The 25,525-nt window shown below is 35.9% G+C and overlaps 1 protein-coding gene across 2 annotated transcripts; it reads left to right on the top strand.

Annotated features, from left to right (window-relative positions):
- The first annotated feature begins 1,487 nt into the window (after positions 1 to 1,487).
- LOC136040069 (uncharacterized) lies at positions 1,488 to 25,525 on the top strand. 2 transcript variants are annotated; one of them, XM_065724140.1, is made up of 4 exons: positions 1,488 to 1,636; positions 14,626 to 14,865; positions 17,387 to 17,518; positions 23,510 to 25,525. In XM_065724140.1, the coding sequence occupies exons 1-4, from the start codon at positions 1,583 to 1,585 to the stop codon at positions 23,621 to 23,623; spliced, it is 540 nt and encodes a 179-aa protein (XP_065580212.1). In that variant the 5' UTR covers positions 1,488 to 1,582; the 3' UTR covers positions 23,624 to 25,525. The 2 variants fall into 2 exon arrangements, with proteins under 2 accessions (XP_065580212.1, XP_065580213.1); XM_065724141.1 differs by having other exon boundaries at positions 23,429 to 25,525.

Raw genomic sequence — 25,525 nt, 5'->3', positions numbered from 1 at the left:
GATCGTGGTTTTCAAATCCGCATTATAGTCTTATGGTAAGACATTTAAAGGGGATAGTTAGGTGATTCTAGTGAGGCAATATCCAAAAAAAGAGAAAAAATGGCAGATAAGAACTAAAATTATATGCTCTTGAAATTAAAAGACTGGTAGGATAGGGTGTAGTGAATGGAACTGTATTGCACCATTTAATGAATTAAAATTGAATTCGTTAAATTGAAATAAATACAGACGGCTCGAACAATATAATGAAATACCGATGTTGTTCTATTACGGTTTCTGTGTTTGAAAGGGGTAGGAGGGACTGGAGGGAGACTGAGGCGAAAGAAAACGAATTATGCTTCAAAATAATAATTATATCGTGGGTGTTACCAGTAGTACGTAAAAAACTTCAGCTTCAACAATGAACACAGGTGCCCTGTAAAAGGGATTAACACACTATTTACAAAAAAGAAGTATGAATATCCTCAGTTTCTCGGTAAAAAATGAAAATCTGTAAATCCCTGGAAAAAGCTACGAGGTTTGAATAGCCTTAACAAAGAAAACAATGAAGAACTATGAAGAAAGTATAATCTTCAAAGTCTGTGAGTCTAAATCCGAAGCTTTTCAGCAATGTTTAATCAATTGGAATTTTCAGTCGATGAAATTTGGCGCTCATTAGGTAAAAACGTTCAATTTACGCTCCCTCAATGAAAATGTTACTTCGGGTGCCTCGCGACAAATCATTGCATGAAACTTATAACTTGTGAATTCTTAAAACGATAGAATCAGCATGAATTTGCACGATAGAAAAATGGAAAACATGAATTTCCTTGACCAAAAAATGGGAAAGTGGGAAGAAAGTATATACAGGACATCATAAGTGCATTTCTTTTTATTTGAAATGAAACTAAGATTTGAAAATAAATTCCACAGCACACTATGTTCAACAACCGTTTTTGGTCCTGGATCAAAATCAACCAAAATTTTAATATTAAGGGTACGTTAGGTTCAATAATATTTTTTAAATCAGTCTGTTAGTGAATAGTCAGGAAAAAAAATATCAAGATAAAATTACAATGGATTTTTAACCTCAAATTATTATTATAAAATTAAGAAAAATTTCTGTGGGTCACCCTGCAGTGACCCTTTGATCATAGATTGCCGATTCCTGTTCTACATTTCATATTCTCTATATATTTTAGAATACAAGTAAAATATTCCAAAATCCTTATTTTCTTCAGTGCTTTCATTTGTTTTTCTGTGTGTCTGCCCAATTTTTTTATTGGGGGGGGGTCTTGGGGGAGTAAGCCAAGCACCATCAACTCAAACGTGGTCCTATCATTAGCGTGTATACAGCCACTCGGAGAAGATTGACATTGCTGCTAACAATTGCACATGCGCTGGTAGCACTACTGTGGAACAGTGTTGTCAAGTAAGTTTTTCCAATTTTATTTCCTAAATTCAAGCATAAAAATAGATGGCATTATGAAGCTCTCAAGGATCAAGTTTCTTATCAACTTATTTGTCCCTTATCTCAGTTAGGCAAGCCTGGATAAAATAATAAAGAGTTCTAATTAGTACAATCAATTTGGTTAAGGAAAATATGAATTTCTTCGCTTTGTCGAAAATAAGAGTGTTATTCAAGCTCATAGAGATTGTAAGTTATTTTTAATAATATTATATTAATGAAAAGCGACAGGGAAGACGTAATTAGTCAATGTGCTGGGATTTCCATTGTATACTTCTTTTTGTGTTTTCTCTTTAAATTTTTCTAATAACAGTTGCAGTAATTTGTAAAATGGTACTAGTAATAATTTTAAGGAACAATAAAATATTTTCTTAATTACACCATATAACTTTTTGAGTATCCCTAATGTGTCGTAATGATGTTTTTACTATTTTTCTGAAAAGGGGAAAGTTTTCAAATAGAATGACTTGTTCTTTTTTTGCTCAAATTTTAGCAGAAGAAAAAATAAACATTATTGTAGTAGGCTGTTAGCAAACACTTAAAAATGTGACTGAATAAATGTAATGACAGCTTATATAGTTATCCTTAGAGCAATGAGCCTAGAAACACCATACCCCCCTCCCCTTTTGATTGCTACCTATCAGTTTGGTTTTTGACGCCGTCTTTTTTTGCGGAATTTGTTGGAAGGATTAAGCAAGTAAGACGGCACTAGACCCTTAAGGTCCAAACCGGCGGTGCTGATCTCCGTTTCATGGCCCTTCAGCCAGGAAGTGCAATGGGGGGCTGGGGAACAACCATCCTGTGCTTTCGCACACCCTTCCTGCTACCTGCAATCTTCGGATTGCAGGCTATTGGAAGGATTGGAAATGATTTGTTAGGAAAGCTTTAGAGGCCCGAAGTGACAGTCGATTATTACGTTATATTGTATAGAGAGGTAGTTTTTGCAATAATTTCCTAACAATGATTTCTGTATGTTAAAGTTCCAACTTCGCTTGGTACTCATACATCTTAAAAACCTTGTTTAAAAGAAAATAATCCTTGTTCGTCTTGTTTTTTAAATGCACAGAATAAACCTTGCTATAATATCTTCGTCAAATCTAAGCGATGAAAATAAAACAGTCAACATGAGTTTTCGTTTAAAGATATTAAGAATAGGTCTAACTTTGTATCTCTTAAAATATCTCGGGAAGTATTCGTAACCTTGCCCTGCTTGTATTTTTGTGACATTTTGACAGTTAGTTGACATTGATTTTAATTTTTTTTTTACAGTATTTGACTCGGAATACGAATTTGGCTTTTTTTTTCTTTTACTCTATGAACAGTCAACATGAGTTTTCGTTTAAACTTTTTGAGTATCCCTAATGTTTTGTAATGATGTTTTTACTATTTTTCTAAAAAGGGGAAAGTTTTCAAATAGAATGACTTGTTCTTTTTTTGCTCAAATTTTAGCAGAAGAAAAAATAAACATTATTGTATTAGGCTGTTAGCAAACACTTAAAAATGTGACTGAATAAATGTAATGACAGCTTATATAGTTATCCTTAGAGCTATTTTCGTTTAAAGGTATTAAGAATAGGTCTGACTTCGTATAGGAAAATTTTCAAAGTTGCAGAACAAAGCATAGCTCGTAAAAACAGGGGAAGAAAGGAAGGGGTTTTGATCCCAGACCTACACCATGTGTCTCATATTTTAAAAGTTGTTTTCAGACAAACTTCTTTATCTAGAAATCCCCAACAAGTGAGCGCCTTGGGCCAAATAACCATCAGCAGTGCTTCTAAAACAGTTTTTAGTGTGAATAAATTGCTTCATCTATAACATCTATATATATATATATATATATATATATATATATATATATATATATATATATATATATATATATATATATATATATATATATATATATATATATATATATATATATATATATATATATATATATATATATATATATTAGCTTTCAGAGTGAGAACATCTCAAATAACTGGATTATATTGACTCGGAGTTCAAAGTAAAAGGATTTGGTTTGAATTGGATATTTATGAACTGTGAGTAAAACCGGTCTACTTTAGTGTGACGAAAATAACGAATTCAGTTACTTTGAAAAGGATTATTTTGAAACTAATTTTATCGGATGTTAGCTGTTTGACAGCATGGTGAGTAATAATTTGATTTGATTTTGGACTTTGGCTAATTGTCCATATTTGTTGGTTATACCATTATGACGGAATATGTACATTCGTCGGTGTTGAATTTCGTGCAATCAAATCTTAAAAAAGGAGTAAGTGATGAAGTTATTGCTAACCATGCTGTTGGGTTTTTCGATGAGAAGTCTATTATGGCGGCTAAAATAGAACTTTGGTCTCATGTTTACGAGGGTGAACGTGTGCAAAGACGCCAAGGCGATCAAGCTAATTACCGTCACATTAAGGACATGATGGAAATCTTCCAGAAATGCGACAGCGAAAATTTGCCTTTGCCTACATACGTGATTATTTTACCTACCGAGGTTCCTGTTATTCCTGCTGTGGCTTATTCTAGCTTCGCCTCAAAGCTTGTAAGCATTGATTCGGAACTTAAGCAAATCCGTGAGAAGATTTCGTCGTATGATCTTAAATTCCCCCCTCTTAGCAGCCCTGGCGCTCAGTCATTGAATCCCGATCTGACGACCGTTGTTATTTCTAAAGTCCCATCAGAATTAGATAATCCTGCCAAGCGTCGCGAAATAATAGACTCTATTCCAGGTCATGAATGTATTCACAGCATTAAGCCCTCTGGCGATAAGCTAGTGGTACGAATTGACAAGATTGCTGCAAGGAACTTTTGCAATGCCGTTCCAAATGTAATGAGAGATTGTGACGTCAAAGTAAAAGAAACGAAATATACTGGAATCATTAAGGGTATACCGACCAATTTTGATGAGGAAATGTTAATTGATTGCAATAATATTACTCATGCGAAGCGAATAGGCAATTCTTTGGCTGTTAGAGTGTTTTTTGAAAACGCTGTTGCGCTGGCTAATGCACTTCGACTTGGTATAAAGATTGGGTATGAGATATATTGAGTTTACGAATACCAACGCCCACCCAAATGCTGTTATAATTGCCAATCACCAAATCACTTAAAATCAAATTGTGATAAAGAAAAATGCTGCTCCCGTTGCGCAGGGCAACATGAATCCTCGCCTGATTCTCCGTGCCAGGCTACACCAAAATGTGCGAACTGTCAAGGCAATCATGTGTCATTTTCAATGAAATGCCGAATTCTTCGTGAACTTCTGTCGAAACGATCGTCCTATACTAGAAAATGAGTGCTAAGACTAATTTCACTATATGTTCGTTCAATATTAACGGTACTAAGGATAAAGACGTTTCTTTAGATCAGAAATTAGAAAATTTTGATGTTTTATTCCTCCAGGAGCATCTCCTACCTTTAGTGAGCTTAAACTCCCTACAGAGAAGTAACGAACATTCAGTTTTTTCTAAAAGTGCACGCAAAACCTCTGGCAGACCATCAGGTGGCCTAGCATGTTTAATAAAAAAGACGCTGTTTTCACCACCCCCTTTATGCTATCACGAGAGTGATTGTTATATTGCTATTTGTCTTGCCAACCTTGTCCTCATTAATGTTTATCTCCCCTGCGACCAGAAATCCCTCCGAAGTTTAACTAAATTTACAAAATTTTGCGCATTAATAAAAAGTCTTTTGAATGGCATTGAGAGTAGTGGACTGGATTGGTTATTAATCGGTGATCTGAACTGTAACATTCACTCTTCATCAGTGCGGACTGAGCTTCTGTTAGATTCCTTACCGAATAGTTACAAAATTTTGAAGAAAGATGCCTCCCATTCCTATATCCATAATAGTGGCTCACTTTCAGACATTGACCATTGTATCGTTTCTTCTGGTCTCATCTGTGGCGAAGTCCATGTTGATCAGGATGAGCGTGATTACGACCATCTCCCCCTATCCCTCACTGTTACCCTTAATGCTACTGCGGAGAAGAACCTTCGTCCCAATTCTAGAAAATGGATTTCTAAAAGAGAATGGAACAAAGCTGACTGGCCTCTTTATTTTTCTACGCTTGTTAGCCTTCTATCAACGATTAAAGTCCCTTTTAATCTGTTGTGTACAAGCGTTGGGTCCCCACAAGCCAGAATTCAGCTTAATATTTATTATAGCCACATTGTATCGTGCTTAAAGAGGTCTGAAGAAGTAGCTGTTCCCCTATGTCGCTTTAGAGCAAAAACAAGAAGTTCAATTTGGAAGAATGACCCAGAGCTCAAAACAATAAAAAATCGGGCTAAGTTGTGGCTAAAAATTTGGATAGCTTGCGGCCGCCCCTTAAGGGGTAATGTTTTCGATATTAAACAAAAAACAAAACTTGATTTTAAACGCTATCTTCGAAAAATTAGGTACAATGGTGCTGAATTTCCTAAGTCTCCTAGCCAGTGGAAAAAAGTGATCAATGTCGCGAAGTTTGATAGATCGCCTACGGCTGACCGAATCCCTAATGTATCATGGATCAATCATTATAGTAACATTTTCGATACAGTGATATATGCGGTTCATTTTCGTTTTGCCAAGCTCTGTTCTAATCTGTTGCCTAACAAAATCATTCAAGGTCATGTACCTCCCGTTAGTGTTGACCGTGTCAAAAGAAGTGTAGAGAGACTTAAATCGAAATCTTATGATATAGACGGGATCAGTGCTTTTCACCTCAACACCGATTCGGAGGAATTAGTTTATCACTTGCAGTTACTTTTTCAGATGTGTTTATGCTCTTCTTTAGTCCCTGATTCTTTTTTAGTTGGTAACATTACGTCAATTTTGAAACGCGGTAAGGACCCAACTAGTTGCGCTTCGTATAGGCCTATTACGGTTGCTTGTACTTTAAGTAAAGTATTTGAATATGTTTTGCTCCCTGATCTCCTGTCTAATGTAGATTATATGTCTAATCAGTTTGGCTTTAAGCCGTATATAGGATGCCAACATGCTCATCGTGCTATAGTTTCGCTATTACTTGAAGCGCATAAAAATGGTTTTGAGGTTCATTTTTGTGCACTCGATGTTTCAAAAGCTTTTGATTCAATTTGTCATAGCCAACTTTGGTATTCTTTAATCCAACTTGGTGCAAATGTGTCTATTATATCAACTCTTCGTTTTTGGTATGCTAATTCATATGTTCGACTCAAGTCAGGTGACACCTACGTTGGTAATATCCCCATCCGTTCTGGTCTTAGGCAAGGAGGAGTCTTATCCCCTTATCTTTTTAATGCTTGTCTTTATTCTGTTTTGCCACGTATTAATCCATCATGTTTTTTAGGCCTAACTAATCTTTCGTACATTGCATATGCAGATGATTTACTTTTGATCAGCCGCACTAAATCTAGCCTAATTAAGTCGACCCAGCTTGTTTCTAAGTCTTTTGAGGAAATCGGCCTCAAACTTAATACTGAAAAATGTGAATATTTAGTTTTTAATGCTAAGCATCAAAGTAGTGATCTTGATTGTGGTTATTTTTCAGTTAAGCTCGTTTCTTCGATTCGGTGGCTTGGTATTAATATTTGTTCATCTTTATCAGCTTTTCGATCCTGTGGGCTAAATGATATTAAAAGTAAACTTAAAAAAGGGTACGCGAAAATTGTCCCGAACCGAGGCAGATTTTCACGAAAGGCTTTATCCAGACTTTATTCTACATATTGCGATCATTCTATATTGTTTCTTTCCGGTTTGCGCCCGTTGTTTAATAATCAAGATTTGCAGGGCATAAGAGTTATGTATTTTCGTTATTGTAAATATTTATTGTATCTGCCGCGTTCTTATAGAAATCAGAAGATTATCAGAAAGTTTTGTGCCACTGATATTATTTTCGTTTATAAAAAACTCTATGCTAGATTAGGTGCTGAGGCCTGTCAACGCTTGGGCCCTTACCACCCTTTGATTAGACTGTATTAATTGTATTGTTTGTGTTATTTCGTTTTTCTTTCCTTAATGTTTTTACTCCGCTTAATTTGTCAAAACAAGCGGGTAACAAATAAATTATTATTATATATATATATATATATATATATATATATATATATATATATATATATATATATATATATATATATATATATATATATATATATATATATATATATATATATATATATATATATATATGTGTGTGTAATGATAAAGTTAATTATTTTCACTTCTTTAGAATAATCTGTCATAAAGCAGAACTAAAGCAGATAGTTGCACGGTAAGGGTGAAAAAAGTCATTTTTGAATTAAAGTCAAGTTGCTGGCATCAAGCCATGGCTAATTGTAGAAAAACCCAAGACAGATTGTCTGAGTGAGAGGCAGATCTGTCATAAGACTTTTTTATTGTATAAAAATTCTGCGAGCCATTTGAAAGCAAGTTGAGACCGAAAAATGATTCAAAAGTTTATGACCCATTGTTTTTTTTTGCAGGATTTGTATACATTTCCAGAGAGACAGGGGGGAAGGGTTCAGTGAATGTCGTTATTATGCTTAAAATCCTCTTCACTAAGCGAAGCTCAGTTGCTTAGGACTGCACGTTAAAACTTTTAACAATAGAAAACGAGCATAAGTTGATATCACTTATGTGTGCACACGAAATTTCTAAATGTGAGTATATTATGCGTATAATAATAAAAGTTTATTCCAGAAAAAGCCCATGGGCCATAGGAATTTTACATAAAAAACAAAACAACAAATTAAACTAAAATAAATTAATACTATTTAAAGAAAATGCTTATGATGTGCAGCTGCAATCCTGACAAACCTTGCTATCCTTTTAATACTCAGAAAATTTTAAATTATTGAAATTTACCTTATCTTACTTATAGCAGACATTCCGTGCAGCCTGCTGACGCAAAAAAAATATCCTGCAATAAGTGCTGGTGCTGCGAGGAATGCAACTAATTTCAGAAATAATTCTTAGAACATTTATGCCACTTCTTGTGTTGGAACTGGTTAAAGAACTACATAGAAAAACAAAAATAACGAGAAGTCAGCATGGTATTATGAATAGACCCAATTCTAAACGTAAAGAATAGTACGTTGGCAGTTCTTATTCGGTGTTCCATTACGAATGTAAGATAATTTGAAACATTCTTGGATTTAAAATTAATTGAAGGCAAAAGTTAAAACAACCAAATGATTCTTGGAGTAGATCCCCTCCTCTTCATGCTCACTACCAACTTCTATGAGTCCTATTTTCTTTTTCATTCAGAAAATTATGCTCACTGTATATCCCTACAACCTTCTAATTCTTCGCTGATTTCATTTCTGTTCTAGTTGCTGATTAGAGGGTGCTTTAAAGCTTTGAAACATTTTGAAAGCTTTAAAACAAGAAAACCTAATCTTGAACAGAGGGATTTTAGAGAGTAGAATAATAATAACTACCAGGAAAAAGTTTTGACCTGAGCAAATACTGCAAAACAAGAAGTATGGAACATCATGTAATTTTGCCATTACCTAGGCTCACTTTTTTTTTATATATATAAGGCTCTGGGGTCTATGGTTTGGAATCAGAAGTTATAAAGGCGGTATATTCGCATAAATGTTAATGTGAAACATTCTTAAAAGTTTAATGGACCCAGGGTTGTATCGACATTTTTTTTTTTTGGGGGGGGGGGGGTTCAAAAGTATTTTTTGGGGAGAGGGCTAGAAAAAACCTTAAAGAGCATCAAAAATATGTTTAAATTCATTTTGTCGCGTTTTACGAGCCAGACAAGCATTTTTGAGAAAGGGCAAACCCCTCATTGATACGGCCTTGAATGGGTCCCTCTTTTTGCGTTTTTTCTATATTAAAAAAACCTCTTTACACCCTCCCAGGAGGCTCCCATTTTCTTTAAACCTTTCTTTATGATACTCTTCCACCCCAACCACGGACGACCAGCTTTCCGTTTAGCCCTAGACGGTTGGCCTATAAAGACAATGTTTGGTTATCGGCCGTCCTTCATCCGCCGAACATGCCCAAGCCATCTCAACCTTTCTTTCGTTATAGAAAGCACGATTGAACCACACTTTTCGTACAGCCTACTGTGTGAACTAAGGTCAGGCAGTCAGGTACCCAGAACAATCCGTGTCATCCGCTTTTTGGAGCGTCCATGCTTCAGAGCCATATGTGACCACTATCATCACCGTAGCTTCCAATGTTCTAATCTTGGTTTGCAGACTTATTTTCCTATTCTTCCAAACGTTTTTTTTTACCGTGAAAAAACACCCTGAGCCTTGGCCATTCTACTTTTAACATATCGCTTATCCCACCGTCTTGACTAATAATAGTACCAAGGTAAGTAAAGGTTTCCACCTGATCAATCTTAGCGTAACCCAGCGTCACCTGAAAATCTTCACTTATTCCTAGCCTTAGTGGCTTAGTCTTCTTAACATTTATTTTCAAACCTATTCTAGCACCTTGAACTCGCAAAACCTCTAAAAGTTCATTCATTTTGCTCATACTTTAACCTAGGATGCTTAAATCGTCAGCATAATCCAAGTCCAGGAGGGTCCCCCGCCCCATTTGATTCCATCGTCTTCCATTGCTTTTCGTGTGCTTCTTAAGACAAAATCCATTAAAATGATCAAACAGTTCGTGGTAACGAACTGTAGTAAGGAGCGACCCGGCTCAATAATAACCAAAACTCTAAAAAATGAAATTTTGATACCAATAGCTACATCAAAAGAATCACATTTTAATATAGATTTTAAATGTATAAGTTTCATCAAGTTTAGTCTTACCCATCAAAAGTTACGAGCCTGAGAAAGTTTGCCTTATTTTAGAAAATAGGGGGAAACACCCCCTAAAAGTCATAGACTCTTAACGAAAACCACACCATCAGATTCAGCGTCTCAGAGAACCCTATTGTAGAAGTTTCAAGCTCCTATTTACAAAAATGTGGAATTTAGTATTTTTTGCCAGAAGGCAGATCAGGGATGCGTGTTTATTTGTTTGTTTGTTTTTTTGTTTTGTTTTTTTTCCCAGGGGTGATCGTATCGACCCAGTGGTCCGAGAATCTTGCGAGTGGGCTCATTCTAACGGAAATGGAAAGCTCTAGTGCCCTTTTAAGTGACCAAAAAAATTGGAGGGCACCTAGGCCCCCTCCAACGCTAATTGTTTTCCCAAAGTACACGGATCAAAATTCTGAGATAGCCTTTTTATTCAGCGTAGTCGAAAAACCTTATAACTATGTCTTTAGGGACGACTTACTCCCTCACAGTCCCCGTGGGAGGGGCTACAAGTTACAAACTTTGACCAGTGCTTACATATAGTAATGCTTATTGGGAAGTGTACAGACGTTTTCAGGGGAATTTTTTGGTCAGGGGGAGGGGTTGACAAGAGGGGGATATGTTCGGGGAACTTTCCATCGAGGAATTTGTCATGGGGAAAGAAAATTTTCACGAAGGGAGCACAGGATTTTCTAGTATTATTAAAAAAAACAATGAAAAAATAAATATGAAAAGTTTTTTCAACTGGAAGTAAGGAGCAGCACTAAAACTTAAAATGAACAGAAATTATTACGCATATGAGGGGGCTCACCTCTTCCTAATACCTCGCTCTTTACGCTAAAGTATTTTTAGTGATTTCAACTATTTATTCTACGGCTTTTGTGATTCAGGGGTCATTCTTAATGGATTTGGACAAAATTTAATCTTTAGTGTAAAGAGCGAGGTACTGACGAGGGGGTGAAACCCTCATATATGTAATAAAACATGAGATTACAAAAGTTCGTTACGTAAGCTAATTTATAAGTTACTATTATCTTTTACTAATAAAAACATTCGTAAAAAATTAAAAGTTCTAGTTGCCTTTTTAAGTAACCAAAAGATCGCAGGACAACTAGGCTTCCTCCACCGTTCCTTTTTTTCTCAAAATCATTCGGTCAAAACTATGAGAAAGCCATATAGCAAAAAAAAAAATGCAAATTTCTTGTTAATTATTCCTCTGCGGAGAGCCAAAATCAAAACATGCATTGATTCAAAAACGTTCAGAAATTAAATAAAAAAAAACAAGTTATTTAACGGAAAGTAAGGAGCGACATTAAAACTTAAAACGAACAGAAATTTCTTCGTATACGAAAGAGGCTGCTTCCTCATCAACGCCCCGCTCTTTACGCTAAAGTTTGACTCTTTCTCTTAACTCTACTTTTTAAAACATTAAAAAACATTAACGTAAAGAGCGGAGCGTTCATGAGGAAGCAGCCTCTTTTTTATGGCACTTGGTATTAACCAAGTGACATATAGCAGTCGCCAATTCTGTCGGTCTGTCGGTCCCGGTTTTGCTACTTTAGGCACTTCCAGGTAAGCTAGGACAATGAAAATTGGCAAGCGTATCAGGGACCGGACCAGATTAAATTAGAAATAGTCTTTTTCCCGATTTGACCATCTGGGGGGGGAGTGGGGCCCGGTTAATTCGCAAAAAATAGAAAAAATGAAGTATTTTTAACTTATCAGCGGGTGATTGGATCTTAATGAAATTTGATGTTTGGAATGATATTGTGTCTCGGAGCTCTTATTTTAAATCCCGACCGGATCTGATGACATTGGGGGGAGTTGGAGGGGGAAAACCTAAAGTCCCGGTTTTGCTACTTTAGGCACTTCCAGGTAAGCTAGGACGATGAAATTTGGCAAGCGTATCAGGGACCGGACCAGATTAAATTAGAAATAGTCGTTTTCCCGATTTGACCATCTGGGGGGGGGAGTAGGGGCCGGTTAATTCGGAAAAAATAGAAAAAATGAAGTATTTTTAACTTATGAGCGGGTGATTGGATCTTAATGAAATTTGATGTTTGGAATGGTATTGTGTCTCAGAGCTCTTATTTTAAATCCCGACTGGGTCCGATGACATTGGGGGGAGTTGGAGGGGGGAAACCTAAAATCTTGGAAAACACGTAGAGTAGAGGGATCGGGATGAAACTTGATGGGAAAAATAAGCGCAAGTCCCAGATACATGATTGACATAATCGGAACTGATTTGCTCTCTTTGGGGTAGTTGGGGGGGGGGGAGTAATTCTTAAAAATTAGAAAAATGAGGTATTTTCAACTTACGAACGGGTGATCGGATCTCAATGAAATTTGATGTTTAGAAGGATATCGTGTCTTAGAGCTCTTATTTTAAATCCGACCGGATCTGGTGATGGGGGCGGGGAGTTGGGAGGGGGAAACCTAAAACTTGGAAAACAGAGTGGAGGGAGCAGGATGAAACATTGTGGGAAAAATAAACACTAGTAAAAAATAAGTCCTAGATAGATGATTGACATAAACGGAACAGATCCGCTCTCTTTTGGGTAGTTGGGGGGGGGGATTTCTGAAAAAAATGAGGTATTTTTAATTTACGAACGGGTGATCGGATCTCAATGAAATTTGATATTTAAAAGGATATCGTGGCTCAGAGCTCTTATTATAAACCCGACCGGATCTGGTGACATTGGGGGGGGGAAGTTGGGAGGGAGAAACCTAAAAATTGGAAAACACCTCCAACGAGTGGAGGGATCGGGATGAAACTTGGTGGAAAAAAAACACGAGTCCTAGATACATGATTGACATAACCAGAACGGATCCGCTCTCTTTGGGGTAGTTTGGGGGGGGATTAATTCTGAAAAATTAGAAAAAAATGAGGTATTTTTAACTTACGAACGGGTGATTGGATCTCCATGAAATTTGATTTTTAGAAGGATATCGTGTCTCAAAGCTCTTATTTTAAATCCTGACCGGATCTGGTGACATTGGGGGAAGTTTGGGGTGGGGAGACCTAAAATGATGGGAAACGCTTAGATTGGAGGGATTGGGATGAAACTTGGTTGGAAAAATAAGCAGAAGTCTTGCATACGTGATTTACATAATTGGAACGGATCTGATCAATTGCGGGGGGGGGGGGGGTAATTCTGAAAAATAAGAAAAATGACGTATTTTTAACTTACGAAGGAGTGATCGGATCTTCATGAAACTTCATATTTAGAAGGACCTCGTAACTCGGATATCTTATTTTAAATCTCAACCGGATCAAGCGTAATTGGGGGGGGGGGGGGCAGTTGGGGGGACCGGAAATCTTAGAAAATACTTAAAGCGGTAAGATCAGGATGAAACTGGATGGGAAGAATAGAAACCTGTCTAAGATACGTGACTGACATAACTGGACCGGATCTGCTCTCTTTGGTGGAATTGGGGGGGGGGGTAATTTTGAAAATTGAGGTATTTGTAACTTACGAAAGGGTGACCAGATCTTAATGAAATTTGATATTTAGAAGGATCTTGTGCTTTGAAGTTCTAATTTCAAATTCCGACCAGATCCTGTGACATTCGGGGGAGTTGGAGGGGGGAACCGGAATTCTTGGAAAACATGAAAATTGGAGTATTTACATCTTACGAATAGATGATCGGATCGTAATGAAATTTGATTTTTAGAAGGAATTCATGTCTCAGAGCTCTTATTTCAAATCCCGACCAGATCTTTTGACATTGTGGGGATTTGGAGGGGGAAATCTTGGAAAAATACTTGGAGTGTAGGAATCGGGATGAAGCTTGGTGGATAGAATAAACAAATGTCCTTGATACGTGATTGACAGAATCGTACTGGATTCGCTATCTTTGGGGGAGTTGGGGGGAGGGGTTCAGTGATTTGTTGAGTTCGGTGCTTCTGGACGTGCTAGGGCGATGAAAATTGGTAGGCGTGTCAGGGAGCTGCACAATTTGACTTGGTAAAGTTGTTTTCCCAGATTCGACCATCTGGGGGGCAAAAGGGAGAGGAAAAATTAGAAAAAATTAGGTATTTATAACTTACGAGTGGGTGATCGGATCTTAATGAATTTTGATATTTAGAAGGACTTTGTGACTCAGAGCTCTTATTTTAAATCTTTACCGGCATTAAGCCTCTTATTTTCCGTTTTAAATCAATCTATTGATTCATAGAATTTTGTTAGAGCTCATACCATATGATCTCTTGGCTCTTAGCTCTTCTCGCCTCGTCACAAGTGCCATATGAGCTCTTAGCTCTTGTTATACGAAGTAATTTCTGTTCATTTTAAGTTTTAATGTCGCTCCTTACTTTCCGTTCAAAAAACTTGTTTTTTTATTTATTTAATCCAAATAAAGGGGCATAGAACACAGCCTAGCTTAACTTCTGATTTAATATGAAACCAGAATAAAATAAAAATTTACTTTCAGGTTTTAGCGATTGTAAATATAGGTGTCATAAGAGATCATTTTGTCCTTGGCTGGATGCCGCTTGCCTTGATGTATGGATATTCTCCTGATCCTAGATATGACCTCAGAGAAAAGGATCAGATATACGCCCCCTATGTGGATCTAAGTTTCTTAGCAATTTTCACTGTTAGTGGTCAAATTCTTATTATTTTACCTCTGCTTGTGCTACACATTTGGAAAGAAAAAGTATGCAAGTATCTTGTAAGTATACCAGACCCGAACTGCTAATTTATTTTATTGAATAGTTCATAGAAGAAAACGATTAATAGTGAGAGGCAATGCTCCTTATGATGGTGGTGCTATAAAAACGCATTCGAAATCACTACAACAGCATAAAAAATATCAGAAAATGGCCACTCGCCGGTGTCTACACTTGTCAGGCCATCTGAGCTAGTAAGTAGCTAAAAGGCGCACAGCAAGCACATTTGTACTTATCTTCCATGATTGAACAAGGTCAAGCCGGAATTTTACTAAGCAAGAACGCGTGATAAACACGCACGGGAACTTTATTTTTTCATGATTTTAGTTGTTCGGAAAATTCTTGTTTTCCCACATAAGAACCTCATGGTGAGGCCAACCACGGTGGTGTACCTGGTAATTAACAAAAACCTATTTGTACTGTAATAATAGGAATATCAAGGTTCTATTAATGATTTTTCCTTCAAATTACAACTCCCCCCACATGTTTTATTTTTTGCTCAATATAATATTTAAATTTTCTTTCAAGTCTAATTTTATCCTTCTTTCATGTCCTATTAGTATTTAAATAAAAAAAAGAAGTTTTTCCAACTGAAAGTATAGAGCAACATTAAAACTTAAAACGAACAGAATTGGTTACGTATATGAGTGGGGTCACCCTCTCCTAAATACCTCGCTCTTTACGCTAAAGTTTGATTTTTTGTTCCAAATGTTTAAATATTACTTCTGAATTAAAAAGGCAGTTTAGTTAGAGTAATAAGTTATTTTATAAGTTCTAAAAAAGCTTATCTTGAATACTTAGATCCTTACGTCGGCATGACACAAGTGTATATCTGATTTCTGTCATGTCCGTAGGATTAGTGTCACCGTTTCTGCAAGTATTTTCAGTTGTGAGTTTTTTGTTTTTTTTAACTGTTTTTTTTTTCGCTGCTACGTCCTTTTTTTGTATATGACAGGTTTTCAATAAATAATAATAATGATAACTACAGAGACAATCATAAGACAGTAAGGGAATACGGAAGCCTATAAAGGAAGTTGGGTGGGACTAAGGAGGGTGGAGGAGACCAAGAACATGGAAAGAACTGCCAAAGTCGGAGTGGCCTAGAGACAGCACGAGGAGACCAAACACATCAGAAATCAACCAAATAAAATCAGGTGGAGGGATAGTGGGACAGATTGAGAACGTCAGAATAGGGGTAGATCAAGTCAGAAGGCAGGAACAGAAGCTGGATGGGAATAAAAACAGTTTTAGGAGACGCAAATGTCGGAAAAGGACTATAAGAATTCGTAAGGTAGTGAAGGAGGTTGAAAGATAGAAATAGAAGTTGAGTGGGACTAGAAGATATATGAAGAGACCAAGAACGTTGCAAAATATCATGGAAGTCCAAAGAGCAAAAGAGGAATCAAAAATGAACTTTAAAAAAGTCAGAAAGAAGTGGAGGAACTTGGAAGATAAGAAAAAACAGAATGAAGTAAAGGAAGTCGAATGGAACGAAACGCTATGTGAGGAGACCAAGAATGTTGGAAAGGGATTATGAAACTTGGAATAGCTTTGGAGCGGCCGGAGAAGACCAAGTACGCCGGAAAGGAGATAGAAAGTAAGTTGGCCCCATTTCTGATTTTTTCAAAAAATTACTGAGGTTGACTTGTTACCTAAGAGACATTAGCCTCAAGCCTTGGAGACAGAAATGATGAGTAGGGAGACTAAGGGCTGCACAGATGTGGTTGACAGAGCCTCTTATAAGTTTGTAGAGAGATATACAGTGTCTTTTTATGCTTCTATAAAATTCAGGATATTAGGTTATAGAGCTAGGTTTTTTGAGCCTAGTTTAATCAACGACGATTTACGATTACATCTTTTAACATCAACAATTTAGAAAGGAGGAGAGGTCATCCTTTTCCAAGCTGTCTATGCTATTGACTTTCTAGATTTACTTATGTAAAAAGGACTGAAAGTAAATTTTAGGTTTTTCCAGACTTTTTATTCAGCAAGTTCATTTTATATCTGAGGTAGGCTACCCCTTCCTCAACTCCACAGTAGGCTAAGCATTGACTTTTTGTCCCAATTCTTTAAGAAAGATTGATGAAATACTTGTGCATTGGGTTGGAACAAGAAGCTTTATTAAAGTTCTTAACCACTAGCGAAAAGAGCGATGGGTTAAGAAAAAAATACTTATAAAAACCAAACTAGAGTGATTTTCAACCCTTGAAAAAAAGACCAAAAAGATAAAACAAGTGTTTTGACAAGGGCTCTCGCTAATAGTCCCTGGCGTGGCTTAATTTCCAGCTCTTTCTATATACCAGTATATTAGGTTAATGGTCGAATTTTATTATTGATTTCGCACTAGTGGATAACTACAAAAACTTTCACAGTGCCTCACCCAACCTTATTCGCCGGCCAGTGCGATTTAAGGTAATTTAAGGTAATTTAAGATACGTTTTTCCTGAATTCGCTGTCCAAGTTTTCTCTTGAAAGATTTTTGTTTGGCAACGTGTGCTCTGCTTTCATTACTGTTATTTTTAGGAAAGTATATACTTGTTCGTCCTTGCTTTAATGTCAATAGTATCTGGAGGATTAGTTATCAATGCATTTGGTAAGGACAAGCACTCATTGTTTGTAAGGAAAGAAGAAAAAGATGCATTTTTTGCTTTTGGGGTAAGTGTTTTCTGTACAATCTATTTTTTTTAAGGTGATACAAGTCAAGACTATAGGGTTATGTCAGAGTGTAGTCACTAAAAAAAAATTTGAAGATGAAAACTAGCTACTTTTTTGAAACTTTCCATTTAAAAATTTGTGAATTTAAGAAAATTGGGCTATTCAATGTTTTCTCTCTTCTATTCATGATTTTAAGATAAGGCCAATGCTTTGGGCAACTTTTGTCGCACTTCTCTAGTCAGTCGTGCCTTGTATGACGAGGCTACGCAGAATAACTTCAATACTCTAGGTCATGACGGCATATGTTACGTCTACTACAAACAGCCAAACCTTAGAATATTGTTTGGGTACTATGGGATTACAGTCTCTGCAAATTGCATTGGTATGCCAGATTTTAGATATCTGTAGGATAGTAAGGATTTTTGTCGGGAAAAATTCTTTGTCAACAAAAATTTTAATATCTTAAGCATCTTGGCTAATGTTTATCTTATACCGAAGTAAACAAGTGTTAAATGATACGAAGATGTATTTTTGCCATTCTAAAATGAGCTCGGATTAAAATAGAATCCTGTCACTGAAATACTCGCAATCAATTTATCTTAACCCCATTATTTGAGGTCTGTGCCTCTAAATCTAGACAATTTTTCATCCTTAAGAAATGCTCTGGTTGGGGTATTCTGGTACAAACATGAACAAAAAAGATCTTTTCAGGTATACCTTGGGGCTAATAGTTTAGTTTGCCACCCAACTCTTCCACAATTTAATTGAACTAATAAGATTAAATGCTTCTTTTGATGAGATAACTAATCAGCCCATTTCTCTTTTCATCTGGCCAGTCAAACGACACAGCTTTGTACCAAAAAGGTGCGTTTTGTCGCCATCTATTAAATGGGTGAAAATCACTCGAGTTCGACTTTTACTTTACAAATTCCTTAGCCCGAACCACAATCATTGCCAATAATAAAAACAGATTTGGCATTAAACAATTACAAATTAAGTTTATTTTGTTTTATATAATTTACAAAGCAGATTGTTGATGTAAAATATGAAACTGGGCCAAGAAACATTTTGTTCCTTATTACCTGTATTTCGAGTGAGAATGCATGGACTGTTGGCGGAATCAATATTTTTCTTGTTTCCCAAAAATATATACTATTAAAAATACAAGAATGCCCACGAACCCTAATAAATCAAAGGACGATATCTCTACATGGTTTTTATATTATTGGAAATATCTCAAGAATACCTTTCAAGATTGAATTAAAACTTTGAGGTGGAATTGGGAAGAGAAGAGGTGGTCGAGTGGATCCTAAAATTGGGGGATAAGGCCCAGGTAAATTATTATTTTTTATTTTTACAGAGAATGGCGGCTGAAAAGATCTTTCATCGTTAGATACTTCATCTAAATATATAAAAGTCAATTTCAGATGCGGAGTCCTTTTAAATAGTACTCCTTCCCACCAGAAAAATGAAAATATATGGTTATAAACTCAAGCTATGAATACAAATAATGAAGAAGACCACACTGCCTTTCCACAATACAAATACAGAAGAGAAAATAATGAAGACTTTTTTTTCCCAAGATAGTGAATGAACAAAACCTATCTGAATGTTTTGGCCCTATATCTAAGGGCCGTCAGAAAAGAAAACAATAAACAGTAACAGACTTACAATAAAAAAGTGTTTTTTCATTTGCTGTCTTGGGAAAAAAGTCCTTATTATTCTCTATCTGTATTTGAGCTATGAATATATGTCAAAAATATCAGATTTAATATGGGGGAAAGAGGCTAAACAACATTTGTCTCCAATCCAGGTAAAACTTGTATTTTGACACTATAAGCTGCTTTGAGGCTTGTATCTATGAATGGTTAAGTAGCTAAATAAGCTAAAAAATGCTATGTGATGACAGGTTTTCGCAATTGCGCTTCTTTAGTATCTCAGGAACTGCTAATGGTATTAAGAAAAAGCTTTTGGGGAATGTTGAGCAAAATCAAAAGACACCAGGTTTTCAAGTACATCCAGGTTTTTAGTTGAGCATATCTAAATTGTCTTAGGTTATGGTTAAGGTTATTATGTTGAAGCTTTGAGGGCTACTGCTGCAACAACTTGCAACAAAAAAAGTAAAGTTTGATAGAACTAGACCCTCAAGGTCCAAACTGGTGGTGCTGATCTCCATTTCGTGGCTCTTCAACCAAGAAGTGCAATGAGGGAGCGGGGGCAGCCATCCTTTGTCTTAGCACAACCTTTTTGTGACGTATACACACGAAACTTGCTCAGAATTTTACGTTAATTAAGTTTTTTTTTACGTTATAGAGAATTCAACATTACCTGAACAAAATGAAATAGTGTTTAGGGGAGTATTTAGTAAATTTGAAAAGTAATTACTAAGCTTTCATGCCTGATTGCAGAATCTTCCTCTATTTTCTGTATTTTTAGTGGTATCAACAAAACATGAATTTGATAATATTTTATTATGATTGTTATATATCTTTGAATTTGTTCGCCAGTCAGCGTGAAAGGACTTGTCAAGATGTGAAAGGTTATCTGTAACATGGCGTAACGCCGCCATTTAGCATTGAAAATCACGCACACCATTGAACATTTTTTTTTTAATTTCAATAAATTATTTTTTATAAATTATTTTTATGATAAATTACTTTTTAATAATTAATTAATTATTAATCTGGTGTCTTCTGATTTGCTCAACATTCCCCAAAACCCTCTTCTCAATACCATTAGCAGTTCCTGAGATGCTACAGAAGCACAATTGTGAAAACCTGTCATCACATAGCATTTTTTAGCTTATTTAGCTACTTAATCAAACAGTTCGTGGTAACGAACTGTAGTAAGGAGCGACCCGGCTCAATAGTAACCAAAACTCTAAAAAATGGAATTTTGATACCAATAGCTACATCAAAAGAATCGCATTTTAATGCTGGTTTTAAATATATAAGTTTCATCAAGTTTAGTCTTACCCATCAAAAGTTACGAGCCTGAGAAAATTTGCGTTATTTTAGAAAATAGGGGGAAACGCCCCCTAAAAGTCATAGAATCTTAACGAAAATCACACCATCAAATTCAGCGTATCAGAGAACCCTACTGTAGAAGTTTCGAGCTCCTATCTACAAAAATGTGGAATTTTGCATTTTTTGCCAGAAGGCAGATCACGGATGCGTGTTTATTTGTTTTTTTGTTTTTTTGTTTTTTTTTTTTTTTTTTTTCCCAGGGGTGATCGTATCGACCCAGTTGTCCTAGAATGTTGCAAGAGGGCTCATTCTAACGGAAATGAAAAGTTCTAGTGCCCTTTTTAAGTGACCAAAAAAATTGGAGGGCACCTAGGCCCCCTCCCACGCTAATTATTTTCCCAAAGTCTACGGATCAAAATTCTGAGATAGCCATTTTATTCAGCGTAGTCGAAAAACCTTATAACTATGTCTTTGGGGACGACTTACTCCCCCACAGTCCCCGTGGGAGGGGCAACAAGCTACAAACTTTGACCTGTGCTTACATATAGTAATGGTTATTGGGAAGTATACAGGCGTTTTCAGGAGGATTTTTTTGGTTTTGGGGAGGGGTTGAGAAGAGGGGGATATGCTGGGGGAACTTTCCTTCGAGAATTTGTAATGGGAGAAGAAAATTTCCATGAAGGGAGAGCAGGATTTACTAGCATTATTAAAAAAAAAACAATTAAAAAATAAAAGTGAAAAAGCTTTTTCAGCTGGATGTAAGGAACAGCAATAAAACTTAAAACAAACAGAAATTATTACCCATATGAGGGGCTCACCTCCTTCTAATACCTCGCTCTTTACGCTAAAGTATTTTCGGTAATTTCAACTACTTATTCTACGGCTTTTGTGATTCAGGGGGTCATTCTTAATGAATTGGGATAAAATTTAAGCTTTAGTGTAAAGAGCGAGGTACTGACGATGGGGCGAATCCCCTCATATATGTAATAAAAACATGAGAATACAAAAGTTCTTTACGTAAGCTAATTTATAAGTTACGTAAATCTTTTACCAATAAAAAGATTCGTAAAAAATTAAAAGTTCTAGTTGCCTTTTTAATTAACCAAAAAATCGGGGGGCAACTAGGCTTCGTCTCCCGCTCTTTTTTTCTCAAAATCATTCGATCAAAATTATGAGAAAAACATTGAGCCAAAAAAAAAATATGCAAATTTCATTTTGATCATTCCTCTGCGGAGAGCCAAAATCAAAACATGCATTGATTCAAAAACGTTCAGAAATTAAATAAAAAAAACAAGTTTTTTCAACTGAAAGTAAGGAGTGACATCAAAACTTAAAACGCACAGAAATTACTTCGTATATGAAAGAGGCTGCTTCCTCATCAACGCCCCGCTCTTTACACTAAAGTTTTTTACTGTTTTAGAAAGAAGAATTGAGAGAAAGAGTCAAACTTTAGCGTAAAGAGCGGGGCGTTGATGAGGAAGCAGCCTCTTTCATATACGAAGTAATTTCTGTGCGTTTTAAGTTTTGATGTCACTCCTTACTTTCAGTTGAAAAAACTTGTTTTTTTTATTTAATCATCCATAGATGCTAGCCTCAAAGCAGCTTATAGTGTCAAAGAACAAGTTTTACCTGGATTGGAGACAAATGTTGTTTAGCCTCTTTCCCCCATATTAAATTTGATTTTCTTGACATATATTCATAGCTCAAATACAGAAGAGATAATAACGAGGATCAAATAAATTTTTTAAGATAATTTCATCATAAATTCTGGCACAGTGATGTACCGATGACACGTTTATTACAAAGCCAATTATCTCAAATCGAGGTTTATTTTTTAGATTTTTCTAAGGCAGTAAGGCAGAAAGAATTCTTTTTCTAATTTACCCTTCTCCGAAGCTTCCATGATTGGAACTGCTAATTACCCTAATTACCCGTATGAACTCACACCGTAGTCCGTTTCTCTGTGAATTTTCATTACAATTTTCATAGAGCAGTCTGTTCTTCTAGCTAGTGCTGCTATGCTATCTTGATGCTTGTGCAATTGCTAGTTACCTATGTAACTGCTAGTAGCCTGTATGGACTCACTTCGCAGTCTGTGCTCCTATATTCTTTCTTTTAATCATAATTTTTAAGACGTATTTTTGGTGTGTTAGCTAGAAAAACTAGTGCTGCTATACTAACTGATTGCCTGTGCAATTGCTAATCGCCTGTATGAACTTACTTCGTAGTCCATGCGTGTGCATGTTTTCTTTTTTTCACAGTTTTTAAGGAGTAATTTTGTCGTGCTAGCTAGTGCAACTAGTGCAAGCCAGTGCTACTATACTAGCTAGTAGCCTGTACAATTACTATTTATCTGTATAAACTTACTCTACAGACCCTTCATCATTAATTTTCTTTTTCATAACAATTTCGAAAGAGGGGTTTTGTGTGCTAGCTAGTTCTGATGTGCCGGCTAGTTGCCTGTGCAATTACTAGTTACCTATGTGAACTCACTTCGTAGTCCGTGCGTCTGAACTTTTGTTTTCATCACAATTTTAAGGAGTAATTTTGTTATGCTAGCTTATTCAACCAGTGCAAGTGATTGCTGCTATACTAGCTAGTTGCCTGTATAATTGCTACTTACCTGTATAAACTTATTCTGCAGTTCGTTCATCAATAATTTTCCTTTTTTTACAATTTTGAAGGAGTGGTTCTGCTGTGCTAGCTAGTGTTACTTTGCCCTGGGCGATTGCTAGAACTCGCTCCGCAGTCCAAGCGTCGATACTTTTCTTTTTATAAAGAGTAGTTTTCTTGTGCTAGCTAAAACAACTAATCAATCTAGTCCTGCTGTACTCGCTCTGCAGTCGTTGTAATTGGTGTTATGGAAGCTGGCTGTGCACTTGCTAATTCCCGGTATGAACTCATTCTGTAGTTTGTTTTTCTAAAATGTTTCTTTTTATTACAGTTTTGAAGGAGTGGCTTTCGTGTGCTGAGCTTTAGTGACTTGCGTTTTAGTGACTAAATGTATCTTCTTTCATTATTCTAGTCCATAATGATCATCACCGGGATCATGTACATTTTCGACTTGATAGTGACGTTGAGAGAACGAGAAGGACAACAACAAAAAGAACCAACAATGGAGAGTGGTCAAAGTCTTTAGATATTATGGTTCGTAAAGGAAAACGTAACAGTATTTTACTGAGGATTGAAATTCAAACTAGGATGCACAGATGTTTTGGATTAACGACACCCACCACTTGCAAAAAAAAGCATTTCAGAACTACGTTTTAAATTTCTTTTCAGTATTTTTTTCTTCTCAATAGTTTCAAGTAGAGATGACTAAGTGAAAGATACATGGCGATCAGAACTTTGAGATATACGTGTTCCCTCTAAATAATGATTAAAACCTATCGTAGGATTTGCAGTGAAAGGAAATATCCCTTTCCTTAAGTGTTTAAAAGGGAAAGGATATATAGGAAAAAATGAAAAGAAGACTTCTTTAAATAACGATTAAAATTTATTCTAGTATACAAGTAGGCCTATGCCTCTGCTCAATTATAAATATTGACCTCAAATAGAGATGATTTTAAAATAATACTTGAAGTTATTTTTTTGACGATTTTCTTGTACTTGGTCGCAGAAGATGATTCAGTGCAAAATTCAGTGTTATCACAACCTCTAGATGTGATGGCTGAAGAGGGAAAAAGAAATACTGGTCCGAAAGACGGTTAAAATTCATAGTAGGCTCTATATGTGTCCTGGATTCACAAAATATATTGAGACTAAGTATTTATATGATTTTTTTCAATAAAAAAAAAAAAATCTGTAGTAATGATTGATCCGCAATTTCAAACATGTATAGTTATGCAAAAGATTTGACGGTTTTGCCCTCTCAACCTCTTGTTGCAATATGCAACAAGTGACCTTATGCCCCGCTTGTTTGTGAGCACAACCTACCGTCAACTCCTAAAAGGCCAACAGTGCAGAAGTTTAAATTTAAAACACTTGAAATAACAGGTTTTTCGGATTGAACAAACCTGTTTTCTGAATTTTGCTTCTCTGAAGTTTTTGCACGCTCAAGTTATTCTTATTTCCTTAGAATATCCTTTGCAATTTTATTGAGTTAAGAGGAAATCAAGTATTTTCATACTGTTTGAATTGAAGGAATTTCAGTTGATAGAAACTGAACCTCTGGAGGGAACCAGAGCTGGTGCTTTTGTTGCCATATCACAACTAATTCAGGTCATAATGTCACGCCTAGAACCAAAAGGTGTCAATTAAAACTTTTCAAGAACGAGCTATTGCAATTCTGGTAGGTATCTAGTGCTTTATCTGCAGACTTATTTCTGCAGAAGTGTCACAAATGATGGTGAAAGCCTACTCATTGTTTTTCCTTTGGAGCAATAAGTGCAAACATAATAGTTGAACTTGTAGAGATTAAAGCTTACAAACTTTGGCTAAAGTTTAAAGTTAAAGCAAATATTATTGAGCATTTGTCTTAAATACAAGTCTCTACATTGATTTTCTCGATTTCAAGAAGTCCCCTCCCCCCACCAAAAAACGAAATTGGTTAAATTGTCCAAAAAGTCAACTAATGAGCCATATATTAAGGTCTCATAAGACAAACTGCATTAATTTGATTTATTGTTCAATATCTGAAGAAAATGAACAACAAGAAACCAAAATTTCCTTATCTTTTATTCAAGAAACTATCTGAAACTACCCATCTAAGGGGTATTATGCATAGGGAAACTACCCCTAGGGAAACAACCCATCTACCCAACTACCTATCTGACATACCCATGAATGGCTTAAACGGTGATTGTTATCCACAAATTTCTGACGCTACTAGAATATTAGTGACTAAACATTAATAAAGGAGAAAGAAGGCAACAGTCAAAATGAAACCTTTTTTTCGTATTACTCATAATAGCAAGCAGTACATTTCAAAATGTTGAAACCAGACTTCATATTTTAATACTACTGATGTTTTATTTGTCTACTCTATGTACATTTTCAGTGTTCAGATTCCAGATCAGCTCATAAAATTTTCTATTTTTCA

The sequence above is a fragment of the Artemia franciscana genome, chromosome 20, assembly GCF_032884065.1.
Source record: "Artemia franciscana chromosome 20, ASM3288406v1, whole genome shotgun sequence".
Taxonomy (NCBI): domain Eukaryota; kingdom Metazoa; phylum Arthropoda; class Branchiopoda; order Anostraca; family Artemiidae; genus Artemia; species Artemia franciscana.
The sequence above is the reverse complement of the archived record's forward strand: the minus strand, read 5'-3'. Positions and strand labels throughout refer to the sequence as shown.